The sequence below is a fragment of the Phyllopteryx taeniolatus genome, chromosome 3 (assembly GCF_024500385.1).
Source record: "Phyllopteryx taeniolatus isolate TA_2022b chromosome 3, UOR_Ptae_1.2, whole genome shotgun sequence".
NCBI lineage: Eukaryota > Metazoa > Chordata > Actinopteri > Syngnathiformes > Syngnathidae > Phyllopteryx > Phyllopteryx taeniolatus.
This window is the reverse complement of record NC_084504.1, coordinates 21,706,440-21,727,899: the sequence shown is the minus strand read 5'-3', so window position 1 is coordinate 21,727,899 and position 21,460 is coordinate 21,706,440. Positions and strand designations below refer to the sequence as shown.

General features: G+C 41.0%; 1 protein-coding gene across 2 annotated transcripts in view; it reads left to right on the top strand.

Annotated features, from left to right (window-relative positions):
- zgc:63587 (uncharacterized protein LOC393431 homolog) overlaps positions 1-21,366 on the top strand; it is a 28,440-nt gene extending 7,074 nt beyond the window's left edge. The window contains exons 2-12 of one of the 2 annotated variants that reach the window (XM_061767587.1): positions 1,892-1,940; positions 2,068-2,167; positions 2,274-2,360; positions 2,694-2,817; positions 3,448-3,582; positions 3,795-3,912; positions 16,131-16,232; positions 17,874-18,019; positions 18,137-18,220; positions 18,303-18,360; positions 19,586-21,366. In XM_061767587.1, coding sequence (XP_061623571.1) covers positions 1,892-1,940; positions 2,068-2,167; positions 2,274-2,360; positions 2,694-2,817; positions 3,448-3,582; positions 3,795-3,912; positions 16,131-16,232; positions 17,874-18,019; positions 18,137-18,220; positions 18,303-18,360; positions 19,586-19,651 — 1,069 coding nt within the window. In that variant the 3' untranslated portion in view covers positions 19,652-21,366. The remainder of the gene's footprint in view (positions 1-1,891; positions 1,941-2,067; positions 2,168-2,273; positions 2,361-2,693; positions 2,818-3,447; positions 3,583-3,794; positions 3,913-16,130; positions 16,233-17,873; positions 18,020-18,136; positions 18,221-18,302; positions 18,361-19,585) is intronic. The other variant, XM_061767588.1, reaches the window with a different exon arrangement.
- Positions 21,367-21,460: the final 94 nt, after the last annotated feature.

Sequence of the window (21,460 nt, the reverse complement as noted above, 5' to 3'; positions counted from 1 at the left end):
GACAAAGAATTCTCACTTTAGTGGGGAAATGGTAATGAAATGGGGACAACACCAAAAACATCTGTAATTCTTCCCTCAGAGTTAGCAATCAGGACTGATGTTAATGTTGCCATGTCGACCTATAAAGGAAGACTTGGGAAGCAGAGGAATAAACAACCATTGTTCCCCGTGCAGCTGTGCCGAAACCACATTGTCAGTTTGATAGATAGTCCCCTCACTATCATGTTGATGTGTGGGCTGCCACCATCTAATTCAGTTGAACCATGTGAAATATGACCACTTAGTGTCCACCGACGTGTGACATGCCAGTGGAGAAAGGTCAGTTAAGGTTCCCATGCCACTTTCCCTGTGAGTACATCTCCGTTTGGCATCGTACAGCCGTTTGCCTCCTTCTTATGCTTATCACACCCCACACGTCAAGAGCCAGTGTGGTGATGATAAAATGGAGCCTGTTCTTCCTGCTCGGTCATTATGTGGCTAATTCATCATGCTGGCTTGTTGCTCTGTCGTCTGTTCAGGGTCATAGAAGTAGGAACGTGCACAGGGACCACTACAACAGTTTAATGGAGGTCTTGGAACAAACTTTGTCTCCAGGGGGCTCTTTAGTACAGAAGTACTTTTCTATCAAGAGTGCAATCTTCAATATGAATGGAAGTGTTTGTATGGAACTGGCGAAAAGTGGTTTGTCCTGTTCTCATGCTTCCTGCTTGAGATAAATGAATCCATGTTCAGATACTAAAAGATGTGTGAAATATGACCGTAAATAAGACATTTTGGACAATTGTATGCTTTCAAGTTTGCGGGAATCGTTTGGGAAAGGCCGTTTTCTGATCCAGCATGGCCCAGTCCACAAAACAGTAAAGGTCCATAAACACATATTTGGCTGAGTTTGGTGCGGAAGAACAAGAACTTGTACTCAAGCCCATCAAATATATGAGCCACTGAGAACTAGAGTGAGCTAATGCCATCAGCCATATTTGTCAGTAGAGTGATTTAGAGTTTTATGGGTACAGTGAATTATGTGGGATTTATATTGCAAGGATTACTTCTTCTGGATAAGAATTTTTTTTTACAGAAATTGTGGTTTTCCTCAGATTTTTTTTACTCCCAAACACCTGTCAAATCTGTCAATATTTCATAAAAGATAATTCATTAAATTCACTTATACCCACATGCAAATGCACTGCCGCCCAAGATGTCGCTGAATCGTTTTTCTGGAATGTTTTTACGGGATGTGAAGCCTGGTTTCATGTGCAGCCATCTTGGAAATGTGAGTTGAAACAGTTGTTGCACTGATGAATCAGGAAAAGGAATAATGAACTAACCCCAATATATCAAACCCACTAAACTTTATTGAGATGAGTATTCATCTGAAAGATACGATTTTCTCTATTAATTTCTGCACTTAACTTAAAAATGACAAAAATCTGTCATTTTTTTGTCACAATTTTTTTTTTTCAATGACTAGCCAGCGCTAGTTCTCAATGGCTCACATTTGGGATGAACCACAACAGAGATTGTGAGCTAGCAGGTCCTTTCTCACATCCAGCATCAGTGACCTTTTACCACATAAATGTTCATCTGCATGTATGGACAAAAATCCCACTGATTCCAAGGAGAGAGTGGAAAACTATTATAGCTGCAAAGGCAGGGTGTAGCGCTATATCTGATGTTAAGAATGTGTTCCAAAACGTTCTTATGCTTAAACTACTTTGTACTTACTACAGATAGATCAAAGGTCAGCATAATCTGTTCGCCACACAGAGGGAAGTTGAAGAAACAAAGAATTAGATGAGATGTGTACTAGTGAGGGTTTTAAATTAAGACACTGGCTTAAAAAAAACATTTTCCTGAAAGAGAATCTCTTGTTTTTTCCTGGTGGCTTTGACAGGCCTATCCCGTACATATCAGCAATGTCTCAGTCTGGAGAAAAAGGGAAGGTGAGTCACACTGTGAATTTGGACTCACACATGCATGCAAATGCACAAGCAAAATGGTGGTGATGAAATGTGTTGTCATTAATATTTGAGGTTGCCTCAGAACTAAATTGTTAAGTGTTTCCTGCAGTTCCCTGATGCAGCTGGCTACGTGGGGTTTGCAAACCTCCCAAACCAAGTTCACCGAAAGTCTGTAAAAAAAGGATTTGAATTTACCCTCATGGTTGTAGGTGGGTTTCATTACTCGAAGTTCATATAGCGCTTGATGGCAGTTTAGATGCTTTGAAGTGTTCTGACACTCCAGTTGTACTGTATGTCGCCTCTCTTTGTTCTCAGGGGAGTCTGGTTTGGGCAAATCAACACTTATAAACAGCTTGTTCCTCACTGATCTCTACCCTGAACGCTACATTCCTGGCGCTGCAGGTAAACTTCTACAGACAAGCGGGTTTACATGCACGCACACACTGTAATAATAGAGAAATGTCTGCTACAGTGTCTCCAGCTGCGCATTATTTCAACAGGAATGCTGAGAATGCCTTACTTTGGCTTTAAACTGATCCAGATAACCTCCCCCATCCCCAGGATCATTCAGTACAGACTTTTTATATGACAAAAACACATAATTCCACATAACCTGCGTGGAGCCGGAGGTTGTGACAATGTTGCACAAGCCATTGTAGAAATGATCAATATTGTGAGACCGCTGGGGTTCTGTCTATGTTTTCGACACCCACCAACCACTCTCTCCCTCCGCAGAGAAGATTGAGAGGACGGTGCAGATCGAGGCGTCTACCGTGGAGATCGAAGAGAGGGGAGTGAAGCTCCGCCTCACTGTGGTGGATACACCGGGCTACGGCGACGCCATCAACAGCCAGGACTGGTGTGTTCATTTGCCTTGGCAGCAGCAGGACTGAAAACATCTCGGGACTCGTGTGCTTTCTTATCCTTACCTCCTGTCCTCAACGCCCTTTTCACTACATCCCCTCCTATTATCCACCTGACTAACATGCCAGCGGTGTTACACTTCTGGACTAGAATATAGTGAATGCATCCAGAAAAGATAATGTAATTGTTGGCAGATAATTGAAGGTGGATAAGTGATTTTGATGCATTTTAGTGACGTGATATGTCCTGTTGTAAACTGTTAACAGTGGAACCTACAAGGTCAAGCAAAATCCCTTCAGGAATGCCAGTTGACTTTAGATTTGTTTAGAATAAATGTTGCCTGAGCAACAAAATGAAACAAAACAAAATGAATGAAACCTAATTATTAACTGAACAGGCAGTTGTTTTAAGTAACAGTTTATGACCCACACAAAGTGAAATTACAGCTATTTTACAGCAATTACAATTACTAACCACTAGTTGGACCGTGCTGCCTCAGGTGTAAATTTTTGTTCAAACACCGAATCATACAACTTCAGGGTTCAGGCCAGGGACATTCAAATCTCAAGGTTACATGTTGATTGTGCTCACGTCCTTCTCTTTCTCAATTCTGCATGGCACCAAGTTTTAAGACCATCATTCAGTACATCGACAATCAGTTTGAGCGCTACCTCCACGACGAGAGCGGCCTCAACCGACGGCATATAGTGGACAACAGGGTGCACTGCTGCTTCTACTTCATATCGCCTTTTGGACACGGGTAAGTAAATACACGCAGACTTCATTTGACACTGACATTAAACTTCTGGTTTAATGGTAATGTTCTCCCTTTAATTACATTTTTATTCCTATATGAATGCCATTGAATATTGGGTCATTTCTTCATTATTCAGTGTAATGACCTGATCTCTCTCTGGCCTCTTGTCACCCTTGAGAGCTTTCTTTTTCATATTATCATCCTTTTCCCCACAGTCTAAAGCCTTTGGATGTGGAGTTTATGAAAGCCATCCACAGCAAAGTTAATATCGTCCCAGTGATTGCTAAGGCCGATACGCTGACACTGAAAGAGAGGGATCGCTTGAAGAGGCGGGTAAGGCTGATACTCAGGCCCAAAGTTGATTTGATGCTGTAGTGTTGGGGTTGTCGTTCACTGCTCACTGTTTCACTATCTTTCAATGTCCACCACCACCAGATGCCAACAATCACATGTCCATATTTAACAGCTTGTTGTATTTATGCGAGGAAGCAAATGTGTGCGTCGCTGGGGGATTTAAATGATCTACGTTTTTTTGAAACAATATCAAAGTGTGCCAAAGTGGGTATTTACGACGTTGATGAGCTCATTCTATCCAGTCTCAGTTCGTCCTTCATACTTCCTTTTGGAGCACCTCCAAGTGTCAGGCCGCTTGCACGCTCCCAAGTTTCCTGCTGACGATAGGTGGAAGGACGCAGTAGGACAATACACACGTCACAGCTGATCGCCTTCATCGCAGGCTTTTCCTGCCTCTGATTACTGACATAAATTACTTTTTCAACCTGGGGGCTTTTTAATTGGAAGTCACCCCATCTACCTCTTCAAAGCTCTGACCTCCCCTCCTGTGCCTCATTCAGTTCCCCGGAGCCGGTGGTCTGGCACATCGGGGCACCAGCTCAAAGGAGTCTGTTCACTTTCACAGGAAATTTGGCTTGTTGAATGAAGGAAGCAAGACTGCTTAAAAATCACTGAGGTGGCATTTTGTGGAATTGCAGGGTGGCACTTAAGGGCAAATAATAGTTGTATTGACTCTACCCTTTGACTATAATTACTGTAAATATGATTAAATGTTTGGTTTAGTCTCATTTAGAGGTTCAACAATGAATCAATTAACAACTATTTTGATAATGGATGAATTGTTTCGAGACATACTCAAAATAGTCCAAATACTTGGAATTTCAGCCTCTCAACAGTTAATATTCTTATATTTCTGTAGTCCTCAATGAAAGCACACTGCTTATATTTGTTTAATTAAAATAAGACAGAAAACATCGAACTTTGAGTTTGTAAGTGCATTTTCTGCATGGTCAATTGAAATAATGTCCTGTTTTTTAATAAAGGGATTGAAATTGAAATATTTTTGTGATCTGATTCATTGAAAATATAATTGACGGCTTAGTCAGATTATTAAAATAATCATTAGTTGCATTTACATCTGTCCCTGAAATTGCTGTCCACCCTGCCACTATGGGGTAACCGCCCCTTTAAGGTAGTGACATTACAATGAACATTTGCATGTTAAGTTAATTGAAGACTCTAAATTCCCCGTCGGTGTGAATGTGAGTGTGAATTGTTGTTTGTTTCTATATGCCCTGCGATTGGCTGGCGACCAGTTCAGGGTGTACCCAGAGTCAGCTGGGATAGGTCCCAGCACGCCCACGACCCTAGTGAGGAGAAGCGGTACAGAAAATAGATGGATGGATGATTAAATGTACAGTAGTCTTCAAGCTGGAGTCATTTGATGTCAAAAGTCATTGCGCAAAATTAGTACATATAAGTACAATTTACAGAGCATGTTAAATCACTTTTACAATAACGATAAGGAAGGTAATGTTGAATAATCAATGGGGAGTTGGGATTTGTTCATTTAAGTACAGTTAAACAGTTTTTATTAATATATTGAGTTGACAGTTTTGGGTGATTTTTTTATTTATTTTATTGTTTTTTTTAATTTTATTTTTATTTTTATTTTATTTTTTTAATTAACCCCCTCTGATCAGTTCGAAGTCAACTTTTGAATTGAACCAGTGAGATTTTTATCCACTGTTGCTCTCTGGAGGGCAGTAATAGTTTCAGTGGAGGTGTGAGGGGTTCTCACATCAGATGTGAATTTCCTCCATTGTTTACTATGTCCTGAAGAGGCCTATCAGCCGAATCGTACTTTGTCGGGTTGCTTTGTGATGTGACCTCCATCAACCCTTCCTGTGGCATTTTGGATTGCGGCAAACTTTTGTTTCCTGTCACAGCTGTGCTCTGTCATAAACTGCTGAAAACAAGTTGCAACATATGTTACAAGTATTGGCAAAACATGCTGTTGGTTTAAAAAAATTCTTTTTTCACGACTTTCACTTTCCTGGAAAAGCCATTAATGGTAGGAAATAGAGATGGGTCAAAAAACAGGCATCATGTATTGCATATTACTTTAAATGCTGCCTCTTTAAAAAAAAAAAATGTTTTTAGTGGGGTTCAACTATTATCTCCGTCACAATTTGCTGACACTATTTGCTGTGCAGCGGCACGGTGGAGAGCTGGTTAGCACATCTGCCCCACAGTTCTGAGGACCTGGGTTCATGTCCAGCCTCGGCTGTGTGGAGTTTTTGTTTTTTCTCCAGGTCGCCCGGTTTCCTCCCACATCACATCACAACATGCATGGTAGGTTAATTGAAGACTCTAAAATGCCCCTTGTTGTGAATGTGAGTATGAATGGTTGTTTGTCCATGTGTGCCGTGCGATTACCTGGCGACCAGTTCAGGGTGTTCCCGCCTCTCTCCCAGAGTCAGCCGAGATAGGCACCAGCACGCCCGCAACCCTAGTGAGGATAAGCAGTACGGAAAATGGATAGATGGATATTTGCTGTGCATGCCCTCCGATCAACATAATTTGGTAATCCCACTCAGTTTGCACCAGTTTCACAGTAATGTTAACTGGATGGGCAACAATGTCTGCAGATGTCTCACTGCAGAATAGGTGGTCCTCAAGTTTACAATGATACAAACCAGGGGTGGGACGGCACAGGTAACCCACGGTACGGTCCATACCTCAGTTTTTGGGCCACGGTTTGGTACATTTTTGGTATCTATATGAAGAGTATAAAGAGAACAGCATTTTCCCCTCAAAATTATGATTTTATTTTGCTTGTCATCAAAAAGTGCATTTTGTAGTGTCCTGAGTAATGTAACTGAGTAACTGTTTTTTAAACACAACCCTTTAGAGTTGTAAACTTCCTATTTTTCCTTGGTAACTTGTGTACACGCGACGATGCAGTAGTTTTAAATCTATATCAATCCATCAATTTTCTTTACCGCCTATTGTCACTGTGTAAATTGGACTTAAGTGTGAGTCGATTGGTCATGCCTGCACCCTACACTGCAGACATGACCAGAAAATCTGCGATATGGGGACTTAAGCCTTCTTTATACTCGCACGGGCGGTGACCGCGCTGACATCACTGCGGCTATCCAGCACGCAACTTGCCTTTATACTCTAGCGCAACCCACGCGCGCAGTTTTGAAAATGTACTGTAGTTCACCTCCAAGTCGGGGGTGTCGCTATGGCTGGTATTGGGTAGGACACCACATGATAGAGTTTCCTCTACAATTTTTTGGCGGGCGTGCTGGAGCCTATCCCAGCTATCATCGGGCAGGAGGCGGGGAACACTTTGAACTGGTTGCCAGCCAATCGCAGGGCACATACAAACAAACAACCATTCGCACTCACACCTACGGGCAATTCAGAATTGTCAATTAACCTACTATGCATTAACCTACTAGGCATGTGAGAAAACCCACGCAGGCAGGGGGAGAACATGCAAACTCCACACAGGCGGGGCCGGGGATTGAACCCCGCTCCTCAGAACTGTGAGGCAGACGCTCTAACCAGTCGTTCACCGTGCCGCCCTGTTAAGAGAAATATTGTTTCTAAAAAAAATTTTTTTTTAAATTGGTTGTCTCTAAGAAAAATCCTGCTCATATTAATGTCTCTCAGTTGATCAAATAGCGTTTTGTTTCTTGGATCAGATTAGCTGAAGTGGTTCTTACGGGTACACGTGTGCATCCTGTCATAATGTCCAGTAGAACAGTGTCAAGCAACATGCCTTCCTTTGGTGCTTCCAGTGCCAACAGCCTTGAAGGGTGATGCATAACCTGCAGAATTTCTCCCATAATATTTGTTGTTTTGCTGGGCATTTGTCTCTCAGTAAATGAGACCCCCCACCTCTGTATGCACTTTCTCTTGGTAAAGCGAGGGGAAGCAGCTTGTACAAAACAATATACATTTCCTGCAATGTATCACATCATAAGACAACCTGTTGCCTCAAACAGCTTAGACTCGCGTAGCAGGGGGGGAAAAAGCTGCCATTGTAAATGTTTCCCTCTTCTCACTATTGATTGTTTCTCGCACGTGTTTCCTCTCTTGAAATTGCCCCTCTTTCCCCTCATCTACCTCTTGCTTTTCTTCCTCTGCCTGTTCTAATGCCAGTTTCCTTCGATGGGGTCGCAGTGGTCTCCTGCTCATAAATTGCCCAGAGGAGGGTATATTGAGAGGCTGATCCTCTCAGTCTAGGACATTGCAGTCATATCCTGTGAGGGGCTTGGGTCTCACCCCACTTGACTGCTTTTTGTTCTTGTCTTAACCTAGAAGATAGTGCACATCTGGTTTAGATGGGACACAAAACTTTAGTATACCTTTTTACTACACGTCTCCAGGAATCTTTTAGTAATGTGATCTTGGCAGTTGAAATAAAGGACAACTCTTTTAATTTCAAGTGCAATTAATGGACAGCTCAACCAGTCAGCTTCCTTACAGCTGTATGAAGCTTTACGCAGTCGTTAAAGATTTCATAGCGTTTGTGTTCATCGCTTGCCACTTCACTTGTCATTTTCAACTTTTGCTACTCATTCGGGTTTCCGCTAACATCAAACGTTTGGAAGAAACAACGTCACACCCTTTTGACGGAAAGGTTCAAAAATTAATCTGGAGCCAAGATGATGCAAGGTTGCACCTCATATAATAGCGTTTCAGTGAAAAGTGAAGTTTTGTGAATCATACTGTTAGTGTTTATCAGAATCCAACCTGTTGGATTTTTTTGTCACAGGTTACACCTCCAACATGGTCTTTATCTTTTGCCTTTTTTCTTTGTGAACATCACTGCCCAAAACCAAAGTTTGGCGAGGGATAGACAATTTAATCATCTCCTTTTATCCTGCATGAGCATTTTGGCAATAGACAATAGTGGTGCTCTTTTTCCTCTCCGCTCCCTCCTGTTTCCTCTATTCTAGCTTTTCCCATTCCATGTCCTCATCCCTTCTCCTTTCTTCTCTTAGCCACCTTTTTTGACCCCCCTCCCCTCCAAAAATCCTCGCTGGCTTTCTCCCCTCCACGCTGTACCCTGCCTCCTCCCTCCCTCCATCACGTTTGGCCACTCAGCTGCTGTATTTCACCCCTGGCCGGGGCGCAGTCACGGTTTTCCCCTCATTGTCTGCCTCGATGTCGTCTCCCCAAAGCACTCGAGCATGCGCTACTGTGTGAACAAATCCTACGCCCCCGCAGGGACACATTTTTGTCCTGGATGATCGTACCAGCCTGTGTTTTCTTCGAGTACAATAACAGAATCTGAAAGCTATTTCAACAGTGGCGGGGTCTATTGAGCTAGAAAAGACCAGGTGTGATTTTCAACTTTTTAAGGGGACATTTAAACACAAAGCATCTGATCAAAATTTGTTTATAATAGCATTTTTCAAAAGTTTCACATTCAGTTGACAATGTTGTCAAAGTGATACTCATGTGTTAGACAATTTGAGTTTTGGGAGAAATATAGTTTATGTAGGGATGGGCATTTGACAAATTTGCCTTACTCGACCTTGGGGGAAATAACTGATCACGTTTTTGTTTTTTTAACTATTATTTTAAAATGTATAGGAAAAATCTCAGAATGTTTGAACTACCGGTAGTCCTTTCCTGCTGGTGTCGTTCAGAGAAGATTAAGTTTGCATGGAGGAGGTGCCAGTTCGTAGATGTAGCTCAACATCCCAGAGCTGATCATTTGATGTAGTTCTTCTTTGATGCCAAACTAGTTGAGACTGAGCAGCAGCACCTCTGCTGGTTGTAGCCAATTAGTGCACTTCATTTTGCTTCAGTTCAAGACATGGTTATCAACAATCAACAGGATTCTTAACGATCAATCAATTATTAAGCCCATCCCTAGATTTTAGTCTCTACAACACTGTTGTCGTACAAACGAAAGGCCAAAACAACATACTTTTTCAGTTTTTAGTTAAACTGTCTCATTCTGCGTGTTAAATGCCAGCCTTCATGAGTCGTCATCCTTGCCTGACTAGTCCTCCTTTGTGTTTTTTTAGTGTATGAGGCCATGCAGGCTCTTTTTCCTGCCACTGTTTCAAACACGCGGATATATTTATTTTTGTGCCATGCCGCAGTCATTGTGCCAGGGCATGCTCAATCTCCGTGATTTAAAACAATAAATATGCACTTTTCTTCATCAAGCAAGCTGCTCTTTAGCACACAATGATGTACTCTCTGGTGACAGTTTCCTTCATCCTGTAGAATCGTCACAGGGTCTCTTTTTACTCTAGAGACCCTTTTGATTTGGTGACCAACGACAAAGTGTGATGTGTGGTAGAAAAATGCATGCCTCAAACTGTCGCCTTTCTAAATCTACCTTAAATACAATAGTACTTCAATGGCACATTTGTTCCTCTTCCATGCACTTTGATCACAGGGAACGATGGGTGGTCTTAACAGTACTAAGTCCGATAGCAAGACAATGGGAGGGAATAAGGTGTGCGAGGATGTTAATAACTGTTAAGTCATGTGATGCCTCGATGTTACCAAGGCGGCACTGACTCCCTCTGTACTTTCCATTAGAACAAATCCAGCTGTTCTGGTCCGGTCTGTTCCAGTCTGTACTGTCCCTCAGACCCTGATGGGATCTATGTGGAATGTGCGTGAAGGATCTTTAATCCTGTGCACACAGCGGTATTGTTTCTTACAGTGCCACTTTATGTCAGCGTGTGCAGCTCAGAAGGGTGGGAGATGCAAAAATCACTTGTGCTACGGCTCCTCCCCTTGACTATTTTTCCCAAGACTTGACGCCAGATTACCCGAGATCAGAGATTAAGATGGCAGCCAGTTATGTGAGAGACGCGGCCCCTAGTTCATCATCAGGTATTGTTGAGGTGCCTTCATCCTCAGACAGATTCCCCGGGGACAACAGTTAGCTTGACAAATGTTTCCTGGTTACAGACATACACTTGTTGTGTATCTCAGGGACTGACCACACAGGACCATTTTTATCTAAATGTGAAACTCTGTTAAACGTCACCTGTGCATTGGACAGAAAACGCCAACTTTGGAAAAACAACTTTTTAAATAAATGAATGCGTTTTAGACCAATTGTCCTCATTATGACCGCCGGTGGGCTGTAGCCTATTCCACCTTTCTTTAAGTAAGAAGTGGGGGTACACCCTGAACTGGTGGTCAGTCAATCACTGGGCACATATAAACAAACAACCATTAAGACTCCTATTTACACCTATGGACAATTAAGTGTTCAATGAACCCAACATGCATGATGCGATATCTACAACATTATCTTTCAAAATAAATGACTTACAGATGAATTTATTAAAAAAACAAAGATTAAAAAAAGCACCAGAAGTGCTGTCTTTAACTTCGACTAACAACCCAGGCCAAACTTAGTTCCTCACCCAACAAAGATGTTAGTTTTTCAGTCGAAATGTATCCCTTCGACATACCTTCTTAAAACCAGTTCATACTTTCAGGGCTTCGACGCCATCTTTATCAAGATAAAGAGAGCACGTAAAATGTGACTACACAAATGGCAAACCAAGGATCTGGAAAAGACTTCTTATTCTTATTCATGTTTTCCATGGGCAGCGCAGCATGCAATACAAATGTCTGTCCACTGATATGAATCAGTGAAATGTGATCCACGTAAAAATATAACATTCTTTCTCTAGCTTCAGTGTATTTCTGAGTTTTCATATCTTAGTTTGTAATTTCCACAAGAATCTCATTTACACATTATTCTCTTTGCTAGCTCAAAACCATTACCCTAGTATAACCGCTGCATGGAGTCAAAAAAGTAGATTTTATCATGATGATACATGTTAATAAAGTTCATTCCAAAGTGATGCATAGCATTTGTCCCCACAGAGGCTCCGCAGAAGCTGGCAGAGAGCTTGGAGGTTACATAAATGTTACTTCTAGTCGCTCTTCTCAGTGGGCTATGTTTTTCTTGGTCCTTTCCTCTTTTGTGGTGCACATTCCTCAGGAGCAAGTGCATTTGGGGGCAGAAAGAGAGCTTTTCTGTACATTTACAGAGAGTAATTAGTGAAGCTTGATGGAGTTCCGCCTCTTCAAGTGTGCTTTTTTTTTTTTTTTCTTTTCTCGTTGGATTTTGCTCTCACTCGCGCGCGCTCTCTCACTCAGCATTGTTGATTTCCTCAGAGCGCTCCCGAGCTCATTTCTGCTTCCAAGTATTGTTCCCAGTGGTCGGCCAGGCCAGAAGAGGCTCGGTTCTGTCTTCAACAACGGTGATTTCAACTATGCGTTGTTGTGTGTGTGGTCACAGTTTATCACAGTCACACCCCCTGTTGCTCTCGTTTCTTTGTTACATTGTCAACTTTTTGTAATCCCTCAGAAGGTGTTAGCGGAGTTTTTGAGCCTTATCTTGTGAGAAGGAGCAAAATATTATTCCTTCTGCAGGTCAGCAGGATTAAATGGTTGATTACTTTAATGATGAGTTTCCATTATAATTACAGGTTTTGCTATTAACCTCTTGTGCAACCCCACCCCATGTCTGGCTTTATGAATAGTTAGCAGGTAACTATTTTTTTGGGCTGAATCCTACTGGATTTAAACTACATCTAGCTGGAAAATATCAACCCCCGCCCAAATATTTCTCATAATGCCTGAATGGATATTTTTCCAGAAACAATGCTTCATATTAAGCTACAGTGTTAACCAGAAGCTCAGGCTTCCTTTTCTAATTAATATTGAGGTTGACTCTCGAGGGGCATTGTTTGCTGCCTTGACGTCACTGAGTTGCGATGCATAGCCAAGCATAACAGCTCGGAGTGAGGGGGGGGGGGGTGTCTTGTAGCTGCACAGGGTGGTCATAAAATCAAGATGGCTCCCGGTGCCAACTTTTGTGCGCCAACAAAAATACACAACTACAAGGAGGAGAGTGTGGTGAACCAAGAGGGATTAAGTAAAGCTGCAGGAGACAACAAGGGTTTGGAGGAAGGGCGGGAGTGATTCTGGCACCTGTTTATGATTACAGGTATCACGCCTTTTGAGTTGCCACATGTTGCTGAGCACATATCATTATTCTGCAAACAACCACATTGCAGAGTTTGATTCAGCAAGATCTGCTGTAGACAACAGCCCATGTTTGTGCAATGATGATGCACTAAACATCCAACATGCCTTGATTAATTAGCCACTTTGTATGCTTTTACACAACAATCCACAAGGGTGGAGGAAACGACGGTCTCCTATATTTACTGTCGGCCACAGTGAGAAGAGGAATTGTTTTCAAGAGGAGACTGAGGGCAGCCTTAAAATAGACCGCTGCTGCCAAGTGGATGATACAGTCATCCAGTATTTACGAGACTTGGAGCCAACAACACCATTTTTTAAATTATTATTATTATTATTATTTTTTTTTTTTTTACAATTGCCTGTAAAAAGAGTTTAAAATGTCCAATTTTCGTTGCGGGCCACAACGTCAATCAATACATTATATCATAGCTTACTTCTGTATGATTCCCTGATATATTTACATATACACAAAAAAATTGATTAACTAGTTTTGAAATCAGCAGCCAGTAAAACGTTTTTTTTCACCCATTATTCCATAGAAAACTGCTGGTGCACTCCATTTCTCTTTTCCCATCCGAGGGGGATGTTCTTCTTTCTGCAGTCCGTATTCCACATGGCCAAGGAAGACTCCATTCCGATGACTTTCTTATTTTTATACCATCGTAACTATATTCTACAATCTTCCATATCACTGTTTTTTTTTTTTTTTCCCTACTGTACAGCAATCAGCATCCATAATGACAGGATATTGCAGCCGAAACTTATCCAGGAGGTTTAGATGAAGCTCCGCATTTGGGTGACATCTTAGGGTGTTAGAGAGAGCACAAAAATACACAGGCAGGTGTGAATAGGTGCATTTGTTTAGCGACTACTTTTAGTTATGTTCTACAGAAATGATTTCACCTAGGTGACTTTGCGAATGGTGTTTCGCGAATAGCGATTCGTGAATTGGTGATGGACCAGGTTGATTATACTGCTGCATCCAGAGCAAAGGCACAGGTAGAGGCTAAGCTAATGTTAGCGTGCATGTTTAGTTTGGTCATTTTTAAACTGCGTCTCCTCAAAGGCTACAATGACAAGGTGATGAGGAATCTGCTCAACAAAGGAGCAATCAGCGGTGATTTATGTCAATCATATGGATGCTTGGAACCCTGGGTGAGCAGGGACTATAGATGGTAGATGGTAGTACCTGCTTTTCACAATGGGTAAAATGCAACAATAGGAAGTAGATCAAGATCGAGCAGAGTAGTGGTTATTTGTCTTCTTTCATGACATTCTTAAATTGACTTTTTTTCCACGAATAGGAAATGGGCATGGTAAATTCATTTAAAAAAATCTTCTGTCATGCTGAATTTGAACTATGGCTCTTATCAGTGTGTGTTGCCATCTTGACTTACTGTAGGCAAAATTGATTTCACTATTTGGCACATTTAAGTCAGTCCCAACTGCTGTCTAGATAAGATGCCACTGAAAACGGAAAGTAAAGAGTAAGAACAAAAGAAAAGTGTAAATTTTGCAATACTTGCGACATGCAAGAACAGGGAACCCAGTAAACACCTTCAAAAGTCTCTAATAGTCTTTTCTAAAATCAGTTTTTGGTTAGATGAAACCAAGGTCAACTTGTATCATGATGGGAAGAGAAAAGTATGGAGAAGGAAACCAACAGCTACAAAGCATACCACATCAAGTGTCAAAAAAAAAAAAAAAAAAATCACTAAGAAGGAACGGGCGAAGCTTCATGCATCGACATTGTGACCTAAAAACGGGTAAGATGGTGTTGTCATACATTTTGATGATGATTAGGGATTGATTAGTAGGCCATTCATTTGATGACAGGAGATCCTTGGTTTATGAGGGTATTTATGGCCTGGAGGTTTCTCATACAAATATGTACTATAATTATGACTTTACTACTGCGTGAACTCAGGTTAATGATAGACGATGGCGTGTTCTGGCGTAGGATTAAGAGGCCGCTGTAGAAATGGAATTGAGGACCCCCTGAATATTTAAATGTAAAGATAAGCTCATCTCTGCTCCCTCTGTTGCATCATTCTTTCGTTTCGGACAAATAATAATCAAGTGTGGGGCAAATTGTTAGAATGTAACGACGTCTTGGAATGTAGATAAAAATATCAAAAAGAGCACCAATGAATCCAATCAAATCCCCATAGAACTACTGTACTGAAGGTTTGTTGTTTGTTTCTTTGTTTCCTGCCATTGTGTGAAGCATGTTTATTTTCTCACTGAGTGCAGACCTTTACGAAACTGTCCAGTCGCTGCTTGAACCAAATTCTTGTTTGTCCGCCTTCCATGTTGGAGCCGTTGAGAAGAAGCCCCGGTCTTGTGTCACGCTCTCCAAAGCATGTTTGTTTTTACATCTGCACCACAACAATAGCCGACCCTCCCGCCCACACACACGTACGAGATGCACATATGCCTCACTGAGAAAACAAGCTTTAGCCATAACAAGTGTACAAACAGGAGCTGCACTCAGTAGGAAAACCTGCTCTCACTTCCCGGGATCGGAGCTGACTCACCGCTGTCCCTTTATACTCTCCCCGACATGAAAGTGGCCCCAAAAGTCAGGAAAACGAGGCTTGACGTTTTTTGGCTGCGTTACATAGCAATACAATACACTCCTGGAAATACAAAAGACAAATGCTGCCTTGATGTTTAGAATAATAAATACTGACATGTGTCCCATGGTCAGGGGAAAGAAAGCTCCTTTGTTTTAACATGTCTCGGCCCTCTATAGCCTTTGAATGGAAGACTGTGAGAACTTGACTCTTTATGACTCGGTTTATATTTGAAACACACACACAGGCGACTTATTTTTCACCTGCCACCCCCTTTCTGTCTCCACACTTGTGTCCTCCACAGGGATTTTAATTAGTGTGTTGGCGCAACAACATGCATATGTGCTCCCACCCACCTATTGGTCCGTGAGGCTTCCTCCTTCTCTGTTTATGGCTCCCAACTGCAGCTGTATTTTCACCACGAGAGCCAGCGTTCCTGAAACAAAGACTTCTGTTTTAGTGTGGATGTGTAGGTGCTCCTCAGAGTATTAGTTTTATGAAACATTTTTGGAGGTTTCCACATCTGCTTTGGCTCAGGATCACAGAGGCTTCAAAAAGGGAGCGTTCGCTAAGGGGTCATGACCCCAGCCAGCTCACCCTTTTTCTCCATTTCAGATTCTGGACGAGATCGCTGAGCACGGAATTCGAATTTATCAGCTACCTGATGCAGACTCGGACGAGGATGAGGAGTTCAAGGAGCAGACCAGAGTCCTCAAAGTGAGTGCGGCCACGCTTTAACTATGTCTCCGCCTGCTGGTGATACTGTTGACCTTCAGGTCCATTCACACACCTCTACATGTACAAGTGCGTCACAATAAATTGCAACATTGTTGAAAAGTTCATTTAATACGGTAGTTCACATCAAAAAGTGAAACTCATAGAGCGTCATAAACACACAACATACTTTTAAGAAGGCCAATTGCTACCTAATTTCTATATTAAAAATCATTTTAACTGTTGATGTAATCTAATTCCTTGAGATGGTGGATTTGGGGGGATTTTGTTCGTTGTAAAAGATGATAATCAAAATAAAAAAATAAAAACCTTGACATTTTTCAATGTCTATATCAGCGTTTACCATCCTTTATTGAGCCAAGGCATCTTTTCCATTTGAAAAATCTCACTGCACACCACGGAACAAAAATGTGTATATGCTGAAATAATGATATTTCTCAGTGGAAAATCTTAAACCCTATTCTGTGTCTGTCCCCTTTATTTGTATAGAACAGTGACAGTGGAAAAAAAGATGGAACAATATCAACTTTTCCAGGCAGTGTGAAAGGGACTAGCGAGGCTAATATGCTAAAACTCCTCGCTTTGGACGCATGAAACTGACAAACTTTTGGTGTGGTGCAAAATTCTAATTTGGAACAAAGCTATACGAAGGAGGGACAGACATAATGATAAATTGATTAAGAATTGTGTCTATTTGTGTGGAGTTGGTTGTCTATTAATAATGTCTTGAAGCATCTATGCTGTTGGTTCAGCTAGTTCAGTGTTTTCTAACCTAAGTCAAGGTACATATTTTACATAAAACAAAAAAAATCTCAAGACACCACCACCAAACAAAAATGTCACTAAAGGTAAATGGAGTGGTGCCTTGATTTACAAATTTAGTTTGTTCAAAACACTCAAATCATCTTTCCCCATTGAAAGGAATGGCAATGCCATCAATCGGTTCCAGTCCCACATTGTGCCCCTTCTGGTGTGCACGCCTTAGCCACCAGGGGGCAGTATAATACAGACATGCAGACACCAAAAGATAAGTTTCACAACTAATTGACTCCGTAATATCAGTCGATTTTTGCAGAAAATAAATAATATACACCTGTGACTGTTGTTATATTGTCTTTCTACATCTGTGGTTGCACCGTTGATGTTTTAATGTCCATTGCTTAAAGGTTTATAACTCCGCAAGATGGATGCTATTCATTTGCCTATCTATGGCGGTATGTGTAATTCTAAGTTTTATGGTAAGTTTGACAGTAAACTTCAACTGGGTGTGCCAATAAACAGCTTGAATTGTTCACTCTATGGCAAACTGCTGCTGTTGATTTGAGTTCGCTACTGCCATCTAGCGGTCATATCTTGAACTTTTGGCCGCAAGTCAAAGCGAAACGTTTCGTACCGCAAAAGTTACCGCTGTATACTGACATTATCATGATCTCATGTCAATTTGCCAACTAACTGTACCTTCTGCCATCAGGTGGAAGAACATTTAATTGTTCTGCCTGTCACTATACGTCAATGACTTTTTTTTTTTTTACTTGTAGTAAATAGATCAAATTGAACTACTGAAATGGATTGAGTTTTCCACAATAGTCTCGGTTTAGATGACCCTTTATCTTCACTTCCCAGGCCAGCATTCCCTTTGCTGTGATTGGCTCCAACCAGCTGATCGAGGTAAAGGGCAAGAAGATCCGCGGTCGCCTGTACCCATGGGGAGTCGTGGAAGTGGAAAACCCAGAGCACAATGACTTCCTCAAGCTCCGTACCATGCTCGTGTGAGTCCTGAGAAGCTGACCTGAGGGTTCTCCCAGCGGCTTCAGAAATTTGCAGCCAGCGCTACTTAGCCCCCAGAGTCTGAAGACCAAATGGCATGTGTCGTGTCCTCGTTGCAGGACGCACATGCAAGACCTGCAGGAGGTGACCCAGGACCTGCATTATGAGAACTTCCGCTCAGAGAGGCTGAAGAGAGCAGGAAGGTAAGAGGCTTTTATGTCAAATAATACCCCAGAGGAGCTACTCTCTTCCACATTTAATCCTGCAATCTTTGGTTCCCTGTAGAGCTGTGGATGAGGATGTGATGGATAAAGACCAGATACTGCTACAGAAAGAGGCAGAGGTACACACACACACACACACACACACATCCAATAGTTTGTTATCTTGGGTATGTATGTTTATGCGTTTGGCCCATGCAGCGTGCACGTCGTTTGGCAATGATCTGCTTCCTAATTGCGCTTGATGATCCTGTTTGTGTTACCATCGTGAGTAGCCCGGTGCAATCACGGCTGTTTGTAAAGAATATTATACACGTCGAACAGGATATGACCTCACTTCCTGTCCGGATGTCCTGGCCCACTTTTATGGTGGGAATGACCTCCATTTGAAAAAAAGAAATGCATAGACAATGGCCCTTTTGGAATCCGATGCTTTATTGTATAGTTTTTTTGTTGTTGTTGAAATGCATCAAAGAAAGTTAGAACAATATAAACCACATGTCCTTGATTCACACCAATTAATCAATCTGCATTTTGGATGAAGCACTTACTTGATTTGATATGAAATATGTATTTGCATTCCACAGGACTATTGGGCTAAATACTTGAAGCAAACAAAATTTATCTTGAAGCTACATTTTTAAAAGAGGATGAAAAGGATAAATTGGAATTAGTTGTTAATTGCTGTCTGTGTGTGTGTGTGTGCATATATATATATATATATATGAATTCAATAAGTAAATAATATACATTACATTATATACAGTTTTTTGTTTTAATTGAATGATAACATTACAAATGCAATTATAATTGTTCCTATAGTAAATAGATACGTTTTATTATTGTTATTTTTTTATTATACATTGACTACCTGTTTTAATCTGCCGCTTTACCAATGACACTGTCACCTTTAAAAAAAAAAAAAAAAAAAATGTATATAACAGATTTTTATTACTTATTTTTATACTTTTGCATTGTTTATGTGTGTGTAATAGTTGACATTTACCTTTGGTTTCATAAGCAATTTTATATGATAAGTAAAAAAATATTTAAAATAAACTATAAAACCAAAATGAATAAACAATTTAATTTCAACTGCTTAATTTTCATGCCTAATGAAATATTTAAAATGTAAAAAGTGTGAGAGAGAGAGCGAGAGAGAGAGAGAAATAAATCCTATAAGTACCTTGTGCAGTTCCCCCTTCTTCCCACAAGATGGCGGTAGATAGCTCAGGAGCTTTGACTGGATGCATACTTATGCAGTAATTTTCCAAATGTTAAATGTATTCTCCCTTTCCATGTTATCAGCATCTTGTATTGTTGCTCTTTTTCTTCCCTTTCCTTTAGCTGAGACGCATGCAAGAGATGATCGCTCAGATGCAGGCGCAGATGAAGATGAAATCAGACGAGTGAAACTAAACACGCACATACACACAATGCTGTCACCCTATACAATCTGCAAAAGTTTTTAGGATCCAGGTGTCTGCACCTCCATGCCTCATTTGTCCTTCCGTCTTGCCTTACTTGCCTTCAGTGCATGACTCTTTAGTTTAAAAAAAATAAATAAATAGATGTTTTTTATGTTGTACTTTTCTACATGGCTTTACAGTGAATTAAAATTCACTGGTGGATTTCATCATTATCTTTACATTATGATCTGTCAGGCTGCCGGATGATCAGATACGATCACACTCGCGTTTACCAAAAGGTTTTCTCTTCAGTCTTAATAATAGCCAATTGTGGGTCTTTTATGACCACTGTTACATGTGGAAAGTTGTTTGCGTCTGTTCATGTCACACACTAGAGCATGAGCATGTCTTTTTGTCACCTTTTCCATCCACAAAAATGTCTAAGGCAACTATACAGTAATAATAATCATAAAAATAACACAGATGGTGTTTAAGTACCATGCTGCTACTATAGTGGTACTTATGAGGCGTATGACGTCACTGTCTTCACTACAAAAAGCTCATGTTTAGCAAAAGTCTCTATTTACAATACAGTGGTACATCGACTTACGACTGACCCCACTTACGTTTTTTGAGATATGAACTGTCAATTGGCCTTTTTTTTTGCATTTATTGGAGACTCTAAATTACCCGTAGGTGTGACTGTGAGTGCGAATGGTTGTTTGTTTGTATGTGCCCTGCGATTGGCTGGCAACCAGTTCAGGGTGTACCCCGCCTCCTGCCCGATGACAGCTGGGATAGGCTCCAGCACGCCCGCGACCCTAGTGAGGAGAAGCGGCACAGAAAATGGATGGATGGATGTTTTGCGAGTAAAAAGTTTAATTTCAAGCGCAAGATGGTGACAGTTTCAACCGGTTTATTGCCACTGCCAGCTGAAGTTTACTGTAAAGCTAAACATAAAACAAGGACCATTACATGTTGTGTGTATTTAACTAAACCACATAACTTTGCGTTAGTGTGCTAGCTTCATGCTAACACATACTGGGAAACGCCTTAGACAGGCTAATAAACTAGCATCCACGTAGCAGTGTTGTAACGCTTAAAGCAATTTATATTGGAACACAAACAGCGGCATCACTTGCAGAAAGCATACAACAATGCTGACAGGCATATTTATTGTCTCTGAAAAAGGATTAATATTACCACAGATCAAAATGTATATCTCTATGTATTATACTGTCACCTGGTTGCCAAGACACGCACCCCAGAAGCAGGACAATGAACTACAGTAAAGCATAAGATCATAATCAACAAACTTTAATTCTTTACATTCTATTTTATTATGTTATTACATACAGTAAGTAGTGGTGTTTTTTTTAATTTAATAAATGTTTTGTTGTTTATTTTGGGAGGCTCGAAGGGCATTTCCATTTATTTTAATTTGGTATTTTGAGTTATGATTCTGGTCACAGAGCGAATTAAATTCGTAAGTCAAGGCACCACTGTCTAGACTTTCGATCATGGCCAAATGAGCTGTAGTCAATTTGGCATTTTCATGTCAAAAATATTCTTTTGTGTACTCGCATGGCATCACTGATGTGCCATTCACAGTTCTATTTTATACTGTTATGCAAATGTACTTGTTAACCAAAATGTACACTCGTTAACCATGACTGATTAGGTGTACATCCACTGAAATAAAAGTTTGTTTACAAAATACATATTTCTACTTCCTGGTTATGTTATATGTTATGTTATTTGCTGTTAGTCATACGACTGCTGAAGTAACACCTTTGCCAATGAGCATCACTGC